Below are 21,730 nucleotides of genomic sequence, written 5' to 3' on the forward strand. Positions count from 1 at the left end.
CATTCCCACATCCTCCAAGAAACAGGTTTCGTTGCTTTATTTGTTTATTAAATTGGGTAATGATGCATCAGCGACACTTAATATGGGGATAACATTAGTACATGCAGTCAATGAAAAACGGCTCCAATTACGTCCCAAGAAGTGTCCTGCACTTCTTTTGACGAGCCGTCTTTTTTAAGCGTCGTCTTTTGACAGCGACGCGTAAAATGACAGGTCGTCGGCGCAGTACATCGGCAAACCCATTGAAAGTAATGGGCAGATGTTTGCCGACGTAGTGGAGCCGTCTTTTCATGCGTAATTCGAGGCGTAAAACACCTCCATTACGTCTGAAAATAGGTTGTGTGAACCCAGCCTTAGGTAGGATGTGGGTCTCTGCTCACCTATTCACTTGCAGGATCCGAAGAGGTTCCACTCCCTCTCCTGCCTTTACTGTATTAAGTTACAACAGCCGAAGCTTCTTGACAGCTGTAGCAACTTGATACAAGGAGTACAGCAGTCTAAATGGACAAGAGAGGGAGGTCGGAGGAAGCGTGCAGAGAGCAGCTCAGGAGGAGAACAGCAAGCTCAGTCCTGTGATTAGCTTATCAAAGTTATGGCTCCTTCTCGACTGTTGTGCTGGGATAGGACAGCAGCTATCTGCAGGAGAGGTGTGTGTGTGTGTGTGTGTGTGTGTGTGTGTGTGTAATGTGTAATGTGTATATATGAATATATATCAGTGTAAGCATTTATGTATACAGTATGGTGTATGATCTATGTGTATGGTACAATGGTACTATTCATGTATACTGTATAGTGGTATTATTTATGTGTACAGTATAGTGTACTATTTATGTGTGCGATATAGCATTTACGTGTTGCTGTAAATGCAAATTGTAACTGTGGAAACCCATTTTAACAAGTTGTCTGAGAGTCTGTAGAGGGGATTTACTAACAAATAACATTCTGTATTCATAGCAACATCGGCACTGATTCAATCTGGCAGTCTCCGCTGTGAGAGAGATGTGACACAGAAGTGAACTAATGAGAGAGTTGAGGAGAAAGGCTTGAGAAGGCCTCATGCACACGGCCCTGCCCGTAATCACAGCCCGATTGCGGGCACGGCCGGCCGCCGACACCCACGGGCCGCATTTTCGTGCCGTGCTCCCATACAAAGTATGGGAGCAAGGCCCGCAAAATCCGAAAAGTAGGACATGCCCATGTTTCCCAGCACGGTTCTACGGCACGGACACCTTTGCGTAGTGCTATGGAAAGGTGTCCACGGCCAATAGAACCGGGCGGGTCCATAATTGCGGATCGTATCGCGGTCCGCAATTACGGAGCTTTTTTACAGTCGTGTGCATGGGGCCTAAGTGTAATTTGAACTAGCAGACTTGTGGAAACAGTGACCGTGACCGGATTGCAACTCCACTGTATCTATAAAGTGGCAAACAATTATAAACTTGCTGTTAGTAAATTGGGATGAAAGAGTTCTGCAGTACAAACGGCTTAGTTTTGAAGAGAAAGGCTCGACAAAGGTGCTTTACATGAGGATCTTAAAGAAGTGTGAAGTCTTTATTTTTCACTGCGGTATTAAGTAGTCTGGTCTAAAGGGAAGTTTCTCTCTCTGAATGACAGGGCTAATCAGTGGCGGATTAAGTAGACCATGGGCCCTGGGCTGTTACCCAAACTTGGGCCCCCCTTCCTCACCGCCGCCCTGCCGCACCGTAACTATTTTAAACACTACTTTTTTGGGCAATTATTAACAGTGTTACGATTTCCCTTGTCACAGGGCTGTGTCCCTACATACTGACAGTATCACACTGTGCTAGGACACATCCTCCTGACAAGGGGAATTGTCTATCAGTCCTGGACTGCAGAAAGACTTTTTGTGAAATACAAGGATTTCCTATAATAAACATGTCAGGAGAGGTGACAGATTCTCTATAAATCTAGTGACTCACAGGTGACGACGTAGTTTTTTTCCACTTCTCCATCCAGTCCAGACTTCATGACGACTTTTCCCGGCCATGACCCATTTCTGCAGAATTTGCCACTCAGATGTCTTTGGCTCCTCACTTTTCCAACATTTCCACACCTATAAACAAAGATAATATTATCATGGTGCCACACACTGTGCCCCTAAATATAATAGCACCAAACACTGCGCCCCTGAATAAAATAGTACAAACACTGTGCCCCTAAATATTATAGCACCATAGACTGCGCCCCTGAATATAATTGTGTCAAACACTGTAGATAGCACCACACACAGCCCCCTGTAAATAGCGCTATACAGTCCTCCCCCTCTGTAAATAGCGTCACATAGCCCTCCCCCTCTTGTATATAGTGCTACACCCCTTAGATATAGTGATACACAGCGCTCCCTTCTATATAGTGCTATACAACAATCCCTCCTTGTATATTGTGCTACACAGCGTCTCCCCCCTTGGACCTGCAGCTCTTGTAATTGCTCAGTATAATGTCCCCCGTAGCTGCCCCCACAGTATATTGCCACCCATAGCTGCCCCCACAGTATAATTCCCTTCATAGCTGCCTCTACACAGTATAATGCCCCATAGATGTGACACAGTATAATGCCCCCATAGCTGCAACACAGTATAATGCCCCCATAGCTGCGACACAGTATAATGCCCCCATAGCTGCGACACAGTATAATGCCTCCATAGCTGCGACACAGTATAATGCCTCCATAGCTGCGACACAATATAATGCCCCCATATCTGCGACACAGTATAATGCCCCATAGCTGTGACACAGTATAATGCCCCCATAGCTATGACACAGTATAATGCCTCCATAGCTGCGACACAGTTTAATGCCTCCATAGCTATGACACAGTATAATGCCTCCATAGCTGCGACACAGTATAATGCCTCCATAGCTGCGACACAGTATAATGCCCCTATAGCTGCGACACAGTATAATGCCTCCATAGCTGCGACACAGTATAATGCCTCCATAGATGTGACACCGTATAATGCCTCCATAGCTGCGACACAGTATAATGCCTCCATAGATGTGACACCGTATAATGCCCCATAGCTGACACAGTATAGTGCCTCCATAGCTGCGACACAGTATAATGCCTCCATAGATGTGACACCGTATAATGCCTCCATAGCTGCGACACAGTATAATGCCTCCATAGCTGCGACACAGTATAATGCCCCTATAGCTGCGACACAGTATAATGCCTCCATAGCTGCGACACAGTATAATGCCTCCATAGATGTGACACCGTATAATGCCCCATAGCTGACACAGTATAGTGCCTCCATAGCTGCGACACAGTATAATGCCTCCATAGATGTGACACCGTATAATGCCTCCATAGCTGCGACACAGTATAATGCCTCCATAGCTGCGACACAGTATAATGCCTCCATAGATGTGACACCGTATAATGCCTCCATAGCTGCGACACAGTAAAATGCCTCCATAGATGTGACACCGTATAATGCCCCATAGCTGACACAGTATAGTGCCTCCATAGCTGCGACACAGTATAATGCCTCCATAGATGTGACACCGTATAATGCCTCCATAGCTGCGACACAGTATAATGCCTCCATAGATGTGACACCGTATAATGCCCCCATAAGGTGATACAGTAAAATGCCCCATAGTGGTGATACAGTATAATATCCCCATAGCTGCGACACAGTAAAATGCCCCATAGAGGTGACACAGTATAATATCCCCATAGCTGCGACACAGTAAAATGCCCCATAGAGGTGACACAGTATAATGCCCCCATAGCTGACACAGTATAATGCCCCCATAGCTGACACAGTATAATGCCCCATAGCTGACACAGCATAATGCCCCATAGCTGACACAGTATAATGCCCCATAGCTGACACAGCATAATGCCCCATAGCTGACACGGTATAATGCCCCATAGCTGACACAGCATAATGCCCCATAGCTGACACAGTATAATGCCCCATAGAGGTGACACAGCATAATGCCCCATAGCTGACACAGTATAATGCCCCATAGCTGACACAGTATAATGCCCCATAGCTGACACAGTATAATGCCCCATAGCTGACACAGTATAATGCCCCATAGCTGACACAGCATAATGCCCCATAGCTGACACAGTATAATGCCCCATAGAGGTGACACAGCATAATGCCCCATAGCTGACACAGTATAATGCCCCATAGCTGACACAGTATAATGCCCCATAGCTGACACAGCATAATGCCCCATAGCTGACACAGCATAATGCCCCATAGCTGACACAGCATAATGCCCCATAGCTGACACAGCATAATGCCCCATAGCTGACAAAGCATAATGCCCCATAGCTGACACAGTATAATGCCCCATAGCTGACACAGCATAATGCCCCATAGCTGACACAGCATAATGCCCCATAGCTGACAGTATAATGCCCCATAGCTGACACAGCATAATGCCCCAGGAGCTGACACAGTATAATGCCCCATAGAGGTGACACAGTATAATGCCCCATAGCTGACACAGTATAATGCCCCATAGCTGACACAGTATAATGCCCCATAGCTGACACAGCATAATGCCCCCATAGCTGACACAGTATAATGCCCCATAGCTGACACAGTATAATGCCCCATAGCTGACACAGCATAATGCCCCATAGCTGACACAGCATAATGCCCCATAGCTGACACAGCATAATGCCCCATAGCTGACACAGCATAATGCCCCATAGCTGACACAGCATAATGCCCCATAGCTGACACAGTATAATGCCCCATAGCTGACACAGCATAATGCCCCATATGTACGTACCTAATAAAAAAAGAAAACATAATTGCTTACCTATCCCGGTTCCCACGACGGTGGGGGATGCGATGCTTCTCCTCCTCTGCACTGTGATGTGAGTGACTCCGTGCAGACAGGCGCGATGACGTCACTACATCGTGCCTGCCTGCACCAAGCCGCTCAGGGCAGAGTGAATGCTGGAGCGAGGCTCCAGCATTCAACCCAAATGAATCTGCGTCCTGCGGATGCAGATTCAGTTGGAAGCGGGCAGCGGGAAGCGCGGCAGCGCTGCATAGTTTTTAAAGTTTGTGTGCGGTTCGGGCCGCGATGGGCCCCCTGGCAGCCTCGGGCCCTAATGGGCCCCCTGGCAGCCTCGGGCCCCGGGCGACCGCCCGAAACGCCCATATTATAATCCGCCATTGGGGCTAATGGAAGGGTAATGTGGCTATTTCTGGTCACATAGGCTTCTTTAGGTGACAGATTGTCTTTAACATAGATGGGTTCATTTTCTAAATCAAAAGCTCCTTTCTCTTACAACGCAGGTCCATCTGTGTAAGTTAGGGAATGTTTTCTACCGCATGTACTCAATCAGAAAGCCAAGTCTACTCTATGCATAAAATGCGCTATACTTTCTTTAAAAAATCCAGCTAGTAAATGTGTTATGCTGCCCCTAAGAGAAATAAAACTTTATCTGCAATCACCAACAGACAGCACACATATAACAAAATCTAATGAGTATCAAGAGACTCCAAACAAGACAGTCAAACAAGATAACTTGCTGCTCTGTACAGTATGCTTCCCCAGCCAGATTGTGAATAATGTAACCAATTTCTGCCCTTACCTATGGAGAATAATGTTTTGTATTCTTATGGGTTAGGAGACACTTTGATATTCTGACTACTTAATATACTTTTAGCCTGGGGCATATCTGTCTGGATAATGGCAAAAACTAACCATGATAATTACTGTGTGATGTAACTTCTAATAACAATCATAACTGGTGTGTGATCCAAGTGATGGCAAAGTTCTCATGGTGCCAGGCACTGTGCCCCTAAATATAATAGCACCATGCACTGTCCCTGATTATAATAGCAACATACACTGTACCTCTAAATATAATAGCACCATACACTGTACCTCTAATTATAATAGCACCATACACTGTCCTTGATGATTATAATAGTACCATACACTGTGTGCCTGATTATAATAGCGCCATACACTGCACCACTAATTATAATAAGACCATACACTGTGTACCCCACACACATTGTGCCCCCTGTAGTTAGTGCCACCATAGAGCCCCCTGTAGATAGTGTCCTACATAGCTCCCCCTATAGTGTCCCACATATAGCTACCCCTGTAGATAGTGCCCTACATATAGCCCCCCCTGAATATAGTGCCCCACATATAGCCCCCTCTGAAAATAGTGCTCCACGTGTGGCCCACCCCTGTATATAGTGTCCAACATATAGCCCACCCCTGTATAGTGCCCTACATATATCTCCCCCCTATAAATAGTGCTTCACATATTGCCCACCCCTGTATATAGTGCCTCACATATAGCTCCCCCTATAGTGCTCCATATATAGCCCACCCCTGTTTATAGCCACCCATGTATATAGTGCCTCACATATAGCTCCCCTATAGTGTTCCACATAAAGCCCAGCCCTGAATATAGCCCCCCCTGTAGATAGAGCCCCCTGTAGATAATGTTACTCACATTTTATTAGGATAAAAAAAAACCCTCATACTTATATCGATCTCACCCGTTAGAGCAGGGATGCACCCAGCCCTCAGCTATCTCTGGTAGCTGAGAGCAGGGACATTTACAGCCTCCCTGCTCTGTATATTTATTCCGATGCAGCGCCGTAAAAAGGCCATTGCATCGGAATAAAGCCCGTTAGTGGCCTCCGTAAAAACACTATGGGGCTGTCACTAACGGGTTAATATGTTTGTTTTGTCCCCAATTGTAAAGCTCTGCAGAATATTCTGGTGCTATATAAATACAGATTATTATTATATACTACTCAACGTCATGTACTGCTGCTCATCTTGTCGACCATTCGCTATATATTACTGTAACTATTATTTGCACTCGTGTCTGTCTTCCACTACACCATATTTATTAGTCTTTTTGTTGGACATCTGTAAACTAAAAAAAACAATTAAGTTAAAACAAAATGTATGTGTTTCCAATATGTCCACCAACTGAAACACCAGATGGTCAGTAGGAAATGACTGTTTCATTAACCGAGGCGCAGAAATTCAAGATTAGCTGGTAGCTCTCCTGACATGTCTGTTTTAGGGCGGATTCACACGACCGTGAATTGCGTCCGTGCAGGCCGCGTGGTTTTCACGCGGCTCGCATGGACCAATAGAAGTCTATGGGGCAGTACAGACAGTCCGTGCTTTTTGCGCAGCGTTTGTCCGCTGCGTAAAAAGCGCGACATGTTCAATATCTGGCCGTATTTTGCGCATCACGCACCCATTGAAGTCAATGGGTGCGTGAAAACCACGCAGGTCGCATGGAAGCACTTCCGTGCGAATTGCCTGTTTCGCGCAACAGCTGTCAAAAGGATGAATGAAAACATCCAAATGGCGTGTCATAATGATGGCGGCTGCGCGAAAAGCACGCAGCCGCACACCATATGATGATGCCTCACGGAGCAGGTAAGTGGATTTTGCGCAGGCAAAACACTGCGTGTTTTGCGTGCGCAAAAACGCCACGTTCGTCTGAATCAGCCCTTAGTAATTTGTATTCCCCAGGAAGTAATAATTCTAGAGCCTCTTTTCTTAGAACTCTGCATTGTGCCGTTCCTCTGTTATTCCTTATGGAAATGTAATACAACTGGGCGTTACCATTCCCTTTGTCGGTTGTGTTATTATGCAGTCTGACACTGTCAGCACTGATTTGCCTGTCAGACTGTGTAGGGACACGTTACATTGACAAGGATTATTGTATCGGCTAGTTGTCGATTTATACATTCATTTCCAGGAGGAACAGCACAACATAGAGTATAAAAAAAAAGGCCCTCCAGAATTGTTATTTTTTCGAGAATACAAGTATTTCCAAAAACAGACATGTCAGAAGAGGTGATAGTTCCTCTTTAACAGTACAAATGGTATTTGTTATATTGGCTGAATTACTTGTACATCTGGGAGTATCAAAATCTGTACCAGGTCACCTATCTGCCACTAATGCCTCAAGCACATGACCGTAAGGGTTTTTAATGTCCGCAAATATTTATCCGCAAATACGGATGCACATCCCTAGCCGTCCACAATTGTGGAAGCGCCCATAGACTTCTATGGTCAAGTCCATTCCCCAATTGCGGACAAGAATAGAACATGTTCTATATTTTGCGCATCATTTCTAAGGCCCGGACACACATCTGTAAATATACGGAAGGGTGTCTGTGGCCTATGGAAATGAATGGGTCCACAATTTCATCCGTAATGACCTGATCCGTAATTACGGATGTAAACTACGGTCGTGTAAATGGGGCCTTACCATTTATTGCCTTTTTTGCCAATGATTTTGGCAATAACTGAATGTGCTAAAATCTGTTTTGTACTCCTTGGTTTTTATTTGCGGTACTGATAAGAATTTCTGCTGATGCAATTCTATTACGAAGTTTGAACTGGGCCGTACACATTTATTTTCCAATAGTTACTCTAATGCACTACATTATTTATATTTGGCAAGAAATTATAATGCTCTCATTGCTTCTCAGGATTAAAAAAAGGATGTTTCAACACAATTTTTGGCTTGCTATAGCAGAATCAGACCGAGCCAAGTCTTTCCAGAACAAAACCAAACAAAGAAGCAATCAAGAAGATAAAAGAGAATAAAGACATAGCAGCTGAATAGGCGTAAAAATTCTTCAAAAGCCTAAAATAACACTCAATATAAACTGGAAGAAGAAGGCAGGTTGTTTTTATAGTGAAGCGGTTCAAAGAGGAAAAAAAGTGCTGTCAAAAAGTATTTGCCCAGTTGTCCACTATTATTTCATATTTATAATACTGTAAAGAATATATTTATTTCCAGATAAATATTAAAAAAAAGATTATTATTGCAGCTGAAAATTACTGACATAGTTAGGGCCTGTTCACATCACCGTTGCCCTTCCGTTGATGGGTTCCGTCAGAGGTTTCCATAGGGTTAACCCCTCAGCAGAAAGGCAAACGGAAACCTCAGCTTCCGTTTTGCTCACTATTGAACTCAATGGTGACGGAAACCTAGCTAATGGTTTTCGTCTGTCACCGTTGTGACAGGGTTACGTTGTTTTGACGGAATCAATAGCACAGTCGACTGCACTATTGATTCCTTCCGAAACAACGGAACCCTGTCACAATGGTGACAGACGGAAACCATTAGCTAGGTTTCCGTCACCATTGAGTTCAATGGTGTGGGAAACGGAAGCTGAGGTTTCCGTTTGCCATTTCACTGAGGGGTTGACCCAACGGAAACCTCCGATTGAACCCCTCAACGGAAGGGCAGCGGTGATGTGAACAGGCCCTTACATAGTTAGTCTGTTGATGAAGAAGATATGGATAAAGGGTAAGTGTCAATGTTAGAACTTTATTTCCCCCATTGATTCACAGGACAGCAAAAAGACTCATAAGTTATGTGTCAATTTGACCTAAAAGGGAAAAGATTCCTTCTTAAATCCAAGACTAGATCAACATTCAGACAAGAATTCTATTAATTTACATAAGCTTTGATGTTATTTTTTCTTAAAGTGTAACTAAACATAACTTCTAACATGTCATAGTGACATGTCAGATGTTTTGATCGGTGGGGGTCTGAGCTCAGAAAGTCTATGAGCGATTACATCACTTGCTCTGCTTTCGGTGAAAAGTCAATCAAAACCTAAGCGGCTCAGCGCTCACCCGAGCGGCTGTTCTTAACATTGCTATGACTGTCAGAGCCCTTGTATATCCCCATAATCGATAGAAAAAGGGAGTAGGGCCAACCTGAAATGGGTCCCCTCTTTTTTTTTTCTGGGCCTGATAGCAGCTGCATGTTCTGCCTGGATCCTATGTACGCCCTTCTGCCTATTATAGAAACATGAAATAGTATACAGTATATTCTTAAGATCATCAATCTCAAAGATATATGTGAAAATATAATTATATAAAGGTAGAGTTTTTTTCGTTCATATGAAGAGTTGATCCTACTATTCTCCTGATTTCAGCAGACAATTTATTATTAAAGAAGTCACTTGAAGGTGAAAACCTCTATTTGTAGAGTTTCGAGCCATCTCTAAACCCAAAAGTTTCCGCACTAGCCTCGCTGTTCAGATCTGTGGGTCACACCCATTGGTTCCATTCTCCTGTTCTTTAGTCATCAGGAGGGTTTAGCTGGAGGTAATAAAAAAACACCCTCAACGAGTCTTTGAGTTCTACTTTAACATATTATACCAAATTATGATGATGAACTATTGATAGCTGGAAATTATGCAGATCGATATATTACATGTTATGTACAGTATATGGTGCATAGAATTATATTCCTTAGCACTGTACACAGGATGTAATCACTGACTAGTCCTAGGTTTTTTATCATAGTATCATAGTTTGTAAGCCCGAAAAAAGACAAATGTTCAACTTATTACTCAGCAAGGTTGAATGTGAATACAACCCTTTAATCGCATTGTAAACTCCCATAGTGTGGGTCTTAAATAAGGTTAAAAAATAGTTTAACCCCTTAATGACGAGCCTATTTTAGATGTTAATGACCAAGCCATTTTTTTACGCTTTTTCATCGTCTCATTCAAAGAGCTATACACTTTTTATTTTTGCGTCGACATAGCTGTATAAGGTCTAGTTTTTTGCGGGACAAGTTGTAATTTTTAATAGCACCATTTTGGGGTACATAGAATTTATTGATTAACTTTTATTAACTTTTTTTTGGGGGGGAATAGAAAAAAACAGCAATTTCGCCACATTTTTTTGCATCCTAAATTTACGCCGTTTACCGTGTGATATAAATAACACAATACCTTTATTCAGCGGGTTGTTGCGATTGCATCGTTTTTGTATGTTTTACTACTTTTACATAGTGGAAACACTTTTTTTTCAAAATTATTTGTTTTTGTGTCTCCATATTTGAAGAGTCGTAACGTTTTTATTTTTGTGCCGATGCAATTGTAATTTTTGCATGGTTTTGTTTATTTTATTTTTTACGAAGTTCACCGTGCGAGTTAAATGATGTAAGAAGTTTATAGTTGGGGTCGTTACGGACATGGCGATATCAAATATGTGTAACTTTTTTACTTTATTTTGTTTGTTAATAATAAAGCCAGTTTGTAAGGGGGAAAAAGTTGCTTTTTCATTTTTTTTCACTTTTTTTTTCACTTTTTATTAAACTTTTTTTTAACTTTTTTACTAGTCCCACTAGGGGACTTCACTATGCGATTATCCAATCGCATTTATAACACAATGCAATACTTTGTATTGCAGTGTATTATGCCTATCCGTGTAAAACGGACAGGCATCTGCTAGATCATGCCACCGGCGGCCATCGGAGACACAGACACTCGGCGATCTTATTGCCGGGTGTCAGTGGGATGAGAGGGTGCTCCCTCCCTCTCTCCAAAACCACTCAGATGCGGTGCACGCTATTGTTCACCGCATCTGAGGGGTTAAACGGGTGAGATCGATACGAATATCAATCTCACCCGGTCGAGCAGGGACACCCCCAGCCCTCAGCTACCTCTGGCAGCTGAAAGCAGGGAGATTTGACAGCTCCCTGCTCTGTTTACTTATTCTGATGCAGCGACGTAAAAAGCTAGGGATGTGCATCCGTATTTGCGGATAAATATTTGCGGACATTAAAAACCCTTACGGTCATGTGCTTGAGGCATTAGTGGCAGATAGGTGACCTGGTACAGATTTTGCTACTCCCAGATATATTTCCCTCAAACACAATGTATTTAACCTCTAATAAAAAACAGCTATAGCTACAATATACAAGCTATAACACATTGCTTTAACACTTTATGGAACTTGCAATCTGATTTCCCTATTTCTGTCCCCCTCCAAGAATGGCAAATACAAGAGACATCGAGTCTGCGAACGGTGATGAATTTCTAGATCTAATTATTGATTGTCTAATTTCTTGCCACATTAAAAAACTATAGCCCAGGTACGAGTCTGGATTTATTGCAAGGTCAAAGTGCTGGGAAATAATTAGAGACAGTATTTAATGACTAAAGATGAACTTTGACCATGCTTAGCTAGTGGGTATCTGGTCAGTGTCACTATAAATCTGCATCTTTGGCTGAGGAAGGTAAAATTCTTGGAAGTTACTGATTCTCCTTGTGGAGATCCAGCAGGCAGGGAGTCTTAATGGCAATGCCCTCTGGGAAAAAGTATGCAAAATAGCTGTCCTCCAGAAGGACGAAAACTGTGACTAACCTGTAAGTCAATGCCAGGCCCTTCATAGAGCCTTTAAAGAGGCTCTGTCGCCACATTATAAGTGCCCTATCTCCTACATAATGTGATCGGCGCTGTGATGTAGATAACAACAGTGTTTTTTTCTTTTGAAAAACGATAGTTTTTGAGCAAGTTATGAGCAATTTTAGATTTATGCTAATTACTTTCATAATACTCAAGTGGGCGTTGTACAGAGGAGTGTGTGACACTGACCAATCAGCGTCATACACTTCTCTCCATTCATGTCCATTTGTAGTCAGCACAGCGTGATCTTGCGAGATCACGCTGTGAATGACAGCACAGCGTGCTGTGTGATTAAGTCCCACAAAAACTTTACCGAAGTGTCGGGATTGTGAATAGATAGTGTGTCCTGGCTGGAGGTGATGTCTATTCACTCTAAAGACACTTCAGTAAAGTTAATTTGGGAGTATGTGACAGCACAGCGAGATCACGCTTTGCAGTGAATACAAATGGACATGAATGGAGAGAAGTGTTTGACGCTGATTGGTCACTGATTGGTCAGCGTCATACACGTCTCTTTACAACGTCCACTCGGTCAAAAGTTAAAGAACGCCCAGTTGGGCATTAAGAAACGAATTAGCATAAATCTAAAATTGCTCATAACTTGCTAAAAAATTATTGTTTTTCAAAATAAAAAACCATGTTGTTATCTACATTACAGCAACGATCACATTATGTAGGAGATAGGGCACTTATAATCTGGTGACAGAGACTCTTTAAACATGATCTCAATTGCCTAAACCGGAGACCCCCATCTGTAGACAAAAATATTCGGATATAAAACACTACAGCAATTTCAGCGAGACAAAGAAAACAAGTGGTCAAGAATAGTGACAACAACTGACCATATATTTTGCTGAGATTTGTTGAAGGGAATAAGGGGATGGGAGGAAACCTCCCGCTCACCAGTTCCACGTTCCTGTGTCCAAGTCTCGCCCGGATCTCCGTGACGGCACACGGCAGACGATACGAGAAAAAGAGAAGAAGGATCCAGCGATGTATATATAAATTGGGAAACTCGGTTTCCACTTTATTGATCGAGAATAATAAAAGATGAACACGGGAGAAATGACAAGGTGGTTGAATTGGCAAATGAAAGGAAGCCTACGCTTTTCGAGCACTGTCTGTGCTCTTATTCATGGCTGATTCATTGACATGAATCAGCCATGAATAAGAGCACAGACCGTGCTCGAAACGCGTAGGCTTCCTTTCATTTGCCAATTCAACCACCTTGCCATTTCTCCCGTATTCATCTTTTATTGTTCTCGATCAATAAAGTGGAAACCGAGTTTCCCAATTTATATATACATCGCTGGATCCTTCTTCTCTTTTTCTCATATATTTTGCTGCTTACTATTCTAATATCTGATTTAAAGAGGTAATGACAGCTGTATTTTTAGTCAATTCTTGCATTCCCCATGAAATAACAATTCTGGAGCATCTTAAAATTCTGTGTTGTGCCATTTCTCTGCTATTCCTCCTGGAAATGTATGAATACATTGACTACTGGGTGTTACCATTTCCTTTGTCAAAGAGCTGTGTCGCTACACAGAGGCTCATGACAAAGATGCCTAAACCGAGCTATCTGAGCGACTTCAAACGAGGTATGGTCATCAGTTCTAGACTAGCCGGGGCCAGTATTTTAGAAACTCACAGAGTATACTGAGAATGGTGTGATCGAAGAAAAACATGCAGTGAAAGGGGATCCTGTGGACATCAACAATTTGTCGACAAATGGGGTCGAAGGAGGATGCTAAGAATTATTGTGGTGAACAAGCGGTACAAAGTCAGGAAAGTTGCAGCCAAATACAACGCTGGCACTCCAACTTACGTATCCGAACACACAACTTGTCGTTTCGTTGCACAGCTGCGCTATAACAGAACAGAACCAGTAAATAGGAAAAAGGGGGAAGAGATCCTCCAGATTACCATTAGTTGTGTCTGTGAATAGACAGCGCCCGGATTCCCGCACGGCCAGCGGCAAACAACAGGAGAAGAAAGAGAACCAAAATCCAGCGCTGAAGGTAAGTAAAAGGAACTCCTGTTCCAATTTTATTAGTAATGTAACAAGTTTAAAAGAACTTAGCAGGGTAGTTCAGTAGCATAGCAGAGTACAGAGATGGGTGGAGGGTGAAGGATCAAAAAATGTCCTTGGTTAATTGTGCCTACGCGTTTCTGTAACGTCTCGTGTCCTTATTCATGGCATGCATGAAACAGAACCAGTATGAGTGCCATTGCTGTCTAAAGGAAACAGAAATACAAGACTCAAGTGGGTAAAAGAGCGCGAAAATTGGATCACAGAAAAGTGGAAAAATATTGCCTGGTCAGATGTATCCAGGTTCCTGTTGCACCTTGATGATGGGAGGGTCAGAATTTGACGCAAGCAGCATGAATCGATGAACCCTTCCTGTCAGGAGTGAACAGATCAGGCTGGTGGAGGTGAAGCAATGATGTGGGAAATGTTTTTTTTGGCACACCCTGCTTCCTCTGATACCTGTAGATGAATGTTTGAACAGTAGGGCTTACCTAAGCTTTGTGTCCGACCAAGTTCATACTTTCATAGCAGCTATTTACCCTATGGCAGAAGGACACTTTGGCAGCAACTGTTAGAATCTATCCTGTCCACATGGGCCAATATTACTGCAGAACTATTTCAACACCTAGTGGAATCTATGCCATGTTGAATTGCTGTGGTTCTAAAGTTCAAAGAAGGTCCAACGGACTACTAGATGGGGGTCTCTAATAAAGTGGCTATTCAGCGTATATATTTGGATATACGATAGATAGATAGATAGATAGATAGATAGATAGATAGATAGATAGATAGATAGATAGATAGATAGATAGATAGATAGATAGATAGATAGATAGATAGATAGATAGATAGATAGATAGATAGATGATAGATAGATAGATAGATAGATAGATAGATAGATAGATAGATAGATAGATAGATAGATAGATAGATAGATAGATAGATAGATAGATAGATAGATAGATAGATAGATAGATAGATAGATATTAATCCCCTTTATTTACAAAGTAGTTGAAGCAAGGAAAGTTCCACATATATGTCTCTTTTCCCATATTGTTACTATAATTTGAATAAAGTCATGCCATCTTGATAGTATGCACTTCCCTCATCAATTATACTCAGTAGAATATCATTGAAAAAAATCCAATATTTTGTTATATTTTTTTGCACAATTATAGGGTATTTCCAATGAAGATGATGATCCCTACAGAATTGTGGCAGTAATGAAGTAGTCTAGAATGGGAGAGATTTGCAGGAGAATATTTCGACGTTGTGTAGGTGCCCAGTCTAGCGGGCCATTCACACTTCGAACTGTATCTGATAGCATCATTTTTAAAGTTTTTTTAATGTATGAGACACAGCCATTATGAGAATAAGATGCAACTCAATTCATCCACTATTATCTATGCGCCCGAAATTTATGAATCAGAAAAAAAACAATACACTTATGTTGTGTGCCACCTGCATATTTTGCATCTTTTTCCTTCCCTCTGCTGATTTCTGTAAATGTACATTTTATCTCACCATTTTTGCTGAGTGGGATGACTCTTCTTGGGGAGATGTATGAGCTGTGTTGTGTGCTCGAGACAATCAAATGTCTCCACCCTGCCATTTCTCCTCACTCGCAAATCATGGACTCTCACGTACAATCTGAACAAGAGACTGCAGCTGCATCCCCCTGCTCCCTGTACTTCTATTTAGTTTTGGTTTCACACTAGACAGATTTTTGGTTGCTCATATATTTTAAATTGTGTTTATTCTTTACCACCAATCTGGACCACAAAGCTAGTAGCAAGGGGAACAAGCAGGAACCAAGGGTTAGAAGGAAACTGTTATTTTCATTTAACTCAGATAAGAAAAAAAAAATATGTTTTGATATCTGGTTTTAATTAGTTAAAAAAATATAGGTGATACATTCCCTTTGAGTTTTTTATTTTTCTTACTTTTTGAATGCATGGGTGGGTATATCCCCTGTGTTGTATGTTGATCAATGATCTCCTTTTTATCCCTTCAGTTACATATAGGCATATGGTATAGAATCCAGCACCACCCAAGTCCTTGCTAAAACCCATCTACTAAATGGAAAAAAACTTTTTTCATTGGAATATATGGACAGGTTATGTGTAGGCTTCAAAAAGACTTCATGCATGCATTTTCATCAACCATTATAATTGAATACAAAATTTGATCGCTGAAACTGGGAGTTTATTAGAATCCTTAATTTTTATATCAGATAAGATGTAACATGCTTTCCTGCATTCACAATTGTTTAACAATGCATACTTTACAAGCCGAGGAGTTATCTGCAAATCACCTTCCAAAACATTCCCCAAATGCAGTAAAAAGACTATATCCCTCATGCCGTGCTGTACTGAACCAGTTCATATTATACAGAATATCAACAGAAAGCAACTCTTAAAGGAACAGAAAAAGGAACCTCAACAAGTTCTATAAAAAATACCCATTTATTTTTGTTTTTGTGCCGAGTTACCAATGGCTGAAGTTGCTGACTGGGGCGTAACTGTAAAGGGTACAGCAGTTACAGACCCACTTAGTTCCTTGAGCATGATGGGGGTTAAAAGACCCCTCTGCCCCATTCTATAAATTATGCATCATGGTTGGGGGCCTTTTAAGAATATTGCATTTAGGCTCAGTTTCAAGTTATGCCTTTGCTGATATGTACCCCAGAGACTCATTGTTGCCATAGATGCATGGTGTAGATCCATATCTCTATCTACAATCTAACTGATTAGAATAGTGGCACGTAGGGTGTGAACATTAAAGTTAAGATGATGACGAGGCTTAATTTCCCATTAGGCTCGAGAGGTCTGTACCTAAAGGCATTTCTGCAGGAGAGGACGCCTGTTCCACAGGGTGGGAGGTTTGTTAGAGTGGGAGTTTGTGCATTAATTGAAGAAGATTTAGCTGTACTATGCTCGGCCATGTTCTGTCATTCAAGTATTGACCTTTATGGAGCTTCTTCAATCATATAAATACATTTCCGATTATAAGCATTATTCACATAAAGGGTGTTTTGTTCATGTGGCTTTATTAATTGGAGGAGCTACAGCTGCTAGGCACTTTGCACCCATAGGCTCCTGAGATGTAAATCCAGTCCGGGAAGTAGACATTTATGTTCAGATGTTAGCAATAGGCCCACTAAAAGGTGTTTATAAAGAACTTATGAGGTTTAAATTGCAATTGTAGCATTTGACATTAAAGAGCCAGAGGAAGACTGAAATATGGAGAAGTTCACAGTAAGGCCTCATGCACACTCTGTACTAGAGATATAGGCACTTCATGTACCGCCTAATGGTGCTCATTACAGCAACGTATTATGTAATTCTTCTTCGAGAGGGAAACCGTTTTGTAATATGGCTTTTGATGGAGCATGACATTTTATTTTTCTGTTGGATTCAGCGTAAAACAGAGGCATATGGAGGGTACAGTATGACCCCATAGTACTTTATGGGTGCTTATTATGGCTCAAAGGTTGTAGCAGAGCCGTAATAAGCTTGTGTGCATAAGACCTTAGAGTTTGCAAGGTAATTGGTTGTTAGAGCTTCACAGATAATCCCAATTTACCATTTAAGATACTGAAAATCTTTTCAAAAATTTCTAAAAGGTGATCACAAAATCAAAAATTTTCATTCAAAGAACAACACCGTTTAAATATTGGCATTTATAAATCAACCCACAGACTCTAGATACTACTAATCCAAAGTTCTCCATGATATCATCTCCTTTGTGGTGAACTCAAACAAAATAAACTCTGATATAATGATTCTTGTAATTGCAGGTAGGTGTTGTTTTATAAATTACAGTATAAATAGCATTAATAGCATTTTTTTCTTTTTTAAAACATAAGAAGCCGAACCACTGTACTGAACTGACAATCAATCTTCAGTAAATGGTAAAATAAATAACTATTTCATGTGCGTTCAATAAAATATTTTTAAGCTTTTTTTTATATAAAAACAAATGTTACAAAAATAAAACAGAGGCAAATTATGAAATTCTTAAAAAATAAAATAAAGCATGTGCTACAATATTAAATATAATTTAGTAGCATTATATTTTCTTAAATATGGCTACGAGTCATACCCTGAGAATTAAGTGCTATGAGGAACCAAATGACACTTGGGAACTTAAAAAGTTTCGAAGTTCTGGAGATGGAGGTAGCAAGAGGTAATATAAGTGAGAAATCATGGCAAGCACAGAAAATAAGATTTCGAATTGTCACTTGAATGATGCAGTGTAAGAATCCTCCATTTCTTGGATACTGGAAGCATCTGTTGAGTCATTGCTTGCAATTATGCCAACAGAAGAAAAACTTGAAATGAAGGAATTCATCCTTCTTGCATAAATATCTCTAATGTTAAAATAAGGGAGATCATTAAATTTCTCTTTTGGCTCATCTTCATTACACCCATCCACATCGATTGCTTTCTGCTTTTGATAGTATTTAGAAAATTTGTTAAAAATAATTGTTATAGGAAGAGCAACCACTAGTATTCCACAAATGATGCAAACACTGCCGACAAGCTTCCCGTATAAAGTAACCGGGTGAGTGTCACCATAGCCCACGGTGGTCATGCTAATTGTAGCCCACCACCAGCAGGTGGGAATGTTCTCAAGAGGGGACAGCTCATCATCTTTTTCTAGATAATAAACAAGGACTGAAAATATGGAAATTCCAACAGACAAAAATAAAAGTAAAAGTCCAACTTCATGGTAGCTATGTCTTAAAGTAGCTCCTAAAGATCTCAACCCAACAGAATGTCTTGCAAGCTTTAGAATTCGAAATATCCTCATAAGCCGTAGTATTTGAACAACTTTTCCCATGTTCTCTATTCCTGCATTCTCTTCACCCTTGGTGTCTACTACCAAAGTGGCATAAAATGGTATAATGGAGACAAAATCTATAATGTTCATTGGGTTCTTCCAAAAATTTTTCTGGGATGGAGCTACAGCAAGTCGTACAACAAGTTCTGTGGTAAACCACACGATACATATTATCTCCACCACTTCGAGGACAGGATCTTCTAGTTCTCGGTCATTGTCATCAACCTTCTGGAACTCAGGCATGCTGTGGATGCACATAGCTACAATGGAGGTTAAGACTACACTTATTGAGGAGATAGCAAAAATCTTGGCTGATAGGGAGAAGGCAGGGTTTTCTAGTCGGATCCAAATTTTTCTTCGTAAGTTCCCATATTTTATAGAATCAAACATCTCTAGTTCCTTTTCGAAAACAGATGACTGGTCAGAAGATGAACTCACACTCATGACATCACTTTTATCATCCCAGTCTTTTTCCGAGACCGTTTCCTTTTTTTCCTGATATTTGTTACTACAACAAGAATCGATGAAGAGCTCATTAATCCCCCAATATTCTATTTCTTGGCAAAAGGAAAACACACACAACTCCTCCATGACATGAAGCTTTCCTGTGTAGTAAAAGTTTAAAATATATCTAAATAGAGAAGGGTTCCGATCAAAGTAATATTCCTTGTCTGCAACATTGTAGTCATCACAAAGTTCAAGTATGGCTTCTTCAGAATGGCAGTTTAGTAGTTTTCCAAGTCTGGTGTGAGGAAATCTTTGAAGGGTTCTCTGAGCCACACATTGCTTGAAACCCCCAACATTCAGTTTCACTAATTCATCATCACTTCTGGTTCTATGAAAGAATTCTCCATAAACCATCTTGATTTCTTGTGACTTGGAAACTCAAGGATTTACATTTCCCCTATGGGTAAAACAAAAAGAGTTTAGAAAAATTATTAAACATTTGAAACAGCCATAGAATCTCATTGTAAACATGCTTAGGGTAAAATCCAAGGGCATATGTACCATAGAGGCAGACCATGTGGCTGCTAGGTGGCCCCTGGAGAGAAAAAGCCTCGACCAGGTTGACTGCATCAATTATTTTTAAAGGTGTTGAGAAACTGTGCAGGGTTAACTAAAGGTACATGGAAAGGAATAAGTCCTCCTGTCCCAGGTGATTAGAGGTGTGGTAGTGTTAACCAGACAAAAAAGGGGCCCCAATTTAACCAGTTGAAGACCGCCCACTGTCGGTTTTTATCCCGAAAGAAAGTTGCATCTGGCCGTACATTGTTCCTGAATAACAGATGTGGTATTACATGTCGACCATTTAAATAATTCAATCAGTCAGAGTTAGAGCCGCTCTTAGTTAGTAGCTACTAACTCTGGCACATAGAGGGGGGATCCTGGGCAGGAGATTTCACTCTATGATGTCCATATGCTTTACTAGGGCATAGGGAAAGAGATTGTCTAATGAGGCTCGGTTCACACTGCAGTGTGAAGGTTTGGCATATGCACTGAAAACTGCTCCTGGTGCAAAAGCCAAACGGGTACATAGACCCCTATGGGACTGACAAATACCAAGAGTGTTTCCTTTTGGCGTCTACTGGGTAGGTATACATCAATATAGTTTTTACTAGCATGCTGTGCTTTCCTATAAGGCTGGCCACCACAAAAAAAAATGCACAGTATTTTTATTACAATTGTGGCCTATGGTCAACATAGCAACTGTGGATTTTACCAGCGTATGCCCCGAACATAAAGAAAACAAAACAAAAAGTGAATAGACTCTTAATCAAACCCTTTTAAAGTTCTTTGGGGTCTAGGCAATTGCAGAAGTGCTGTGGCCCCATCATTATGCTAATGCCTGGGGTCTCGGAGGCTGGACCCCCACGATCGAACATTGATGACCTATCTTAAGGATAGGCCATCAATGCTATAGTCCCAAAGAACCCCTTTCATATGAACGTACTGTATTTGACTGTTGCAAAAAACTTGGTAATAGTCATTTTGTGTTCTTCTGTCAATCAATGTTGCAATATTACGCTTAATGTCGCCTCTGCTCAGCAATGCCCTTTATAGGAACTTCTTTTAGGAGGGAGAGACGGGACGTGACAACTGATCTGAAAATATTTATCGCTCACAAACATGGTTGTCAGATTTAAAGTCCATTCAGCCATTGGCCAGCCAAACTCACCTTACAGTACCAGCACTACTATAATACCATATCCTATAGGATATATGGATGTAAAAGGGTGGTCCCCCGCTCTATTATTGCAAAGAGCAATTCTTCCCCTAGAGGACCCGTCTCACGCGAGCATTACACATACAACTAATTGATTTAAATGTGTGCTGTCTAATGCTTCATTTCCAAGGAAGGGGATCCTGGCAGCAGGACCCATTATTGGCCATTTCAAGAGGGTCTTTTAGATGTCTAAATTGGACGACCCCTTAACCCTTTTAAAACGGTGTGCTTTTACAATATAACTCAAGTATACAGGACATTAAAGAAATCTCAAATCCATGTAATGTTTTCCGTACCCAAATACAGTGTTGAAGTGAATGCTGTCACTATAAATATAAATAAATACAGGTTTATTTTCCTGATTTGGGATCTATAGGCATGAAATAACCTCTACCTTCTGTTGTAAT

The 21,730-nt window shown here is 41.2% G+C and overlaps 1 protein-coding gene across 1 annotated transcript in view; it reads right to left on the reverse strand.

Moving 5' to 3' along the window:
* Positions 1–18,310: 18,310 nt before the first annotated feature.
* The window catches only part of KCNS3 (potassium voltage-gated channel modifier subfamily S member 3), a 93,758-nt gene continuing 90,338 nt past the window's right edge, over positions 18,311–21,730 (reverse strand). The window contains exon 2 of the mRNA XM_075863872.1: positions 18,311–20,003. Coding sequence (XP_075719987.1) covers positions 18,494–19,960 — 1,467 coding nt within the window. The 5' untranslated portion in view covers positions 19,961–20,003 and the 3' untranslated portion in view covers positions 18,311–18,493. The remainder of the gene's footprint in view (positions 20,004–21,730) is intronic.

This window comes from Rhinoderma darwinii, chromosome 4, assembly GCF_050947455.1.
Source record: "Rhinoderma darwinii isolate aRhiDar2 chromosome 4, aRhiDar2.hap1, whole genome shotgun sequence".
NCBI classification, from domain to species: domain Eukaryota; kingdom Metazoa; phylum Chordata; class Amphibia; order Anura; family Rhinodermatidae; genus Rhinoderma; species Rhinoderma darwinii.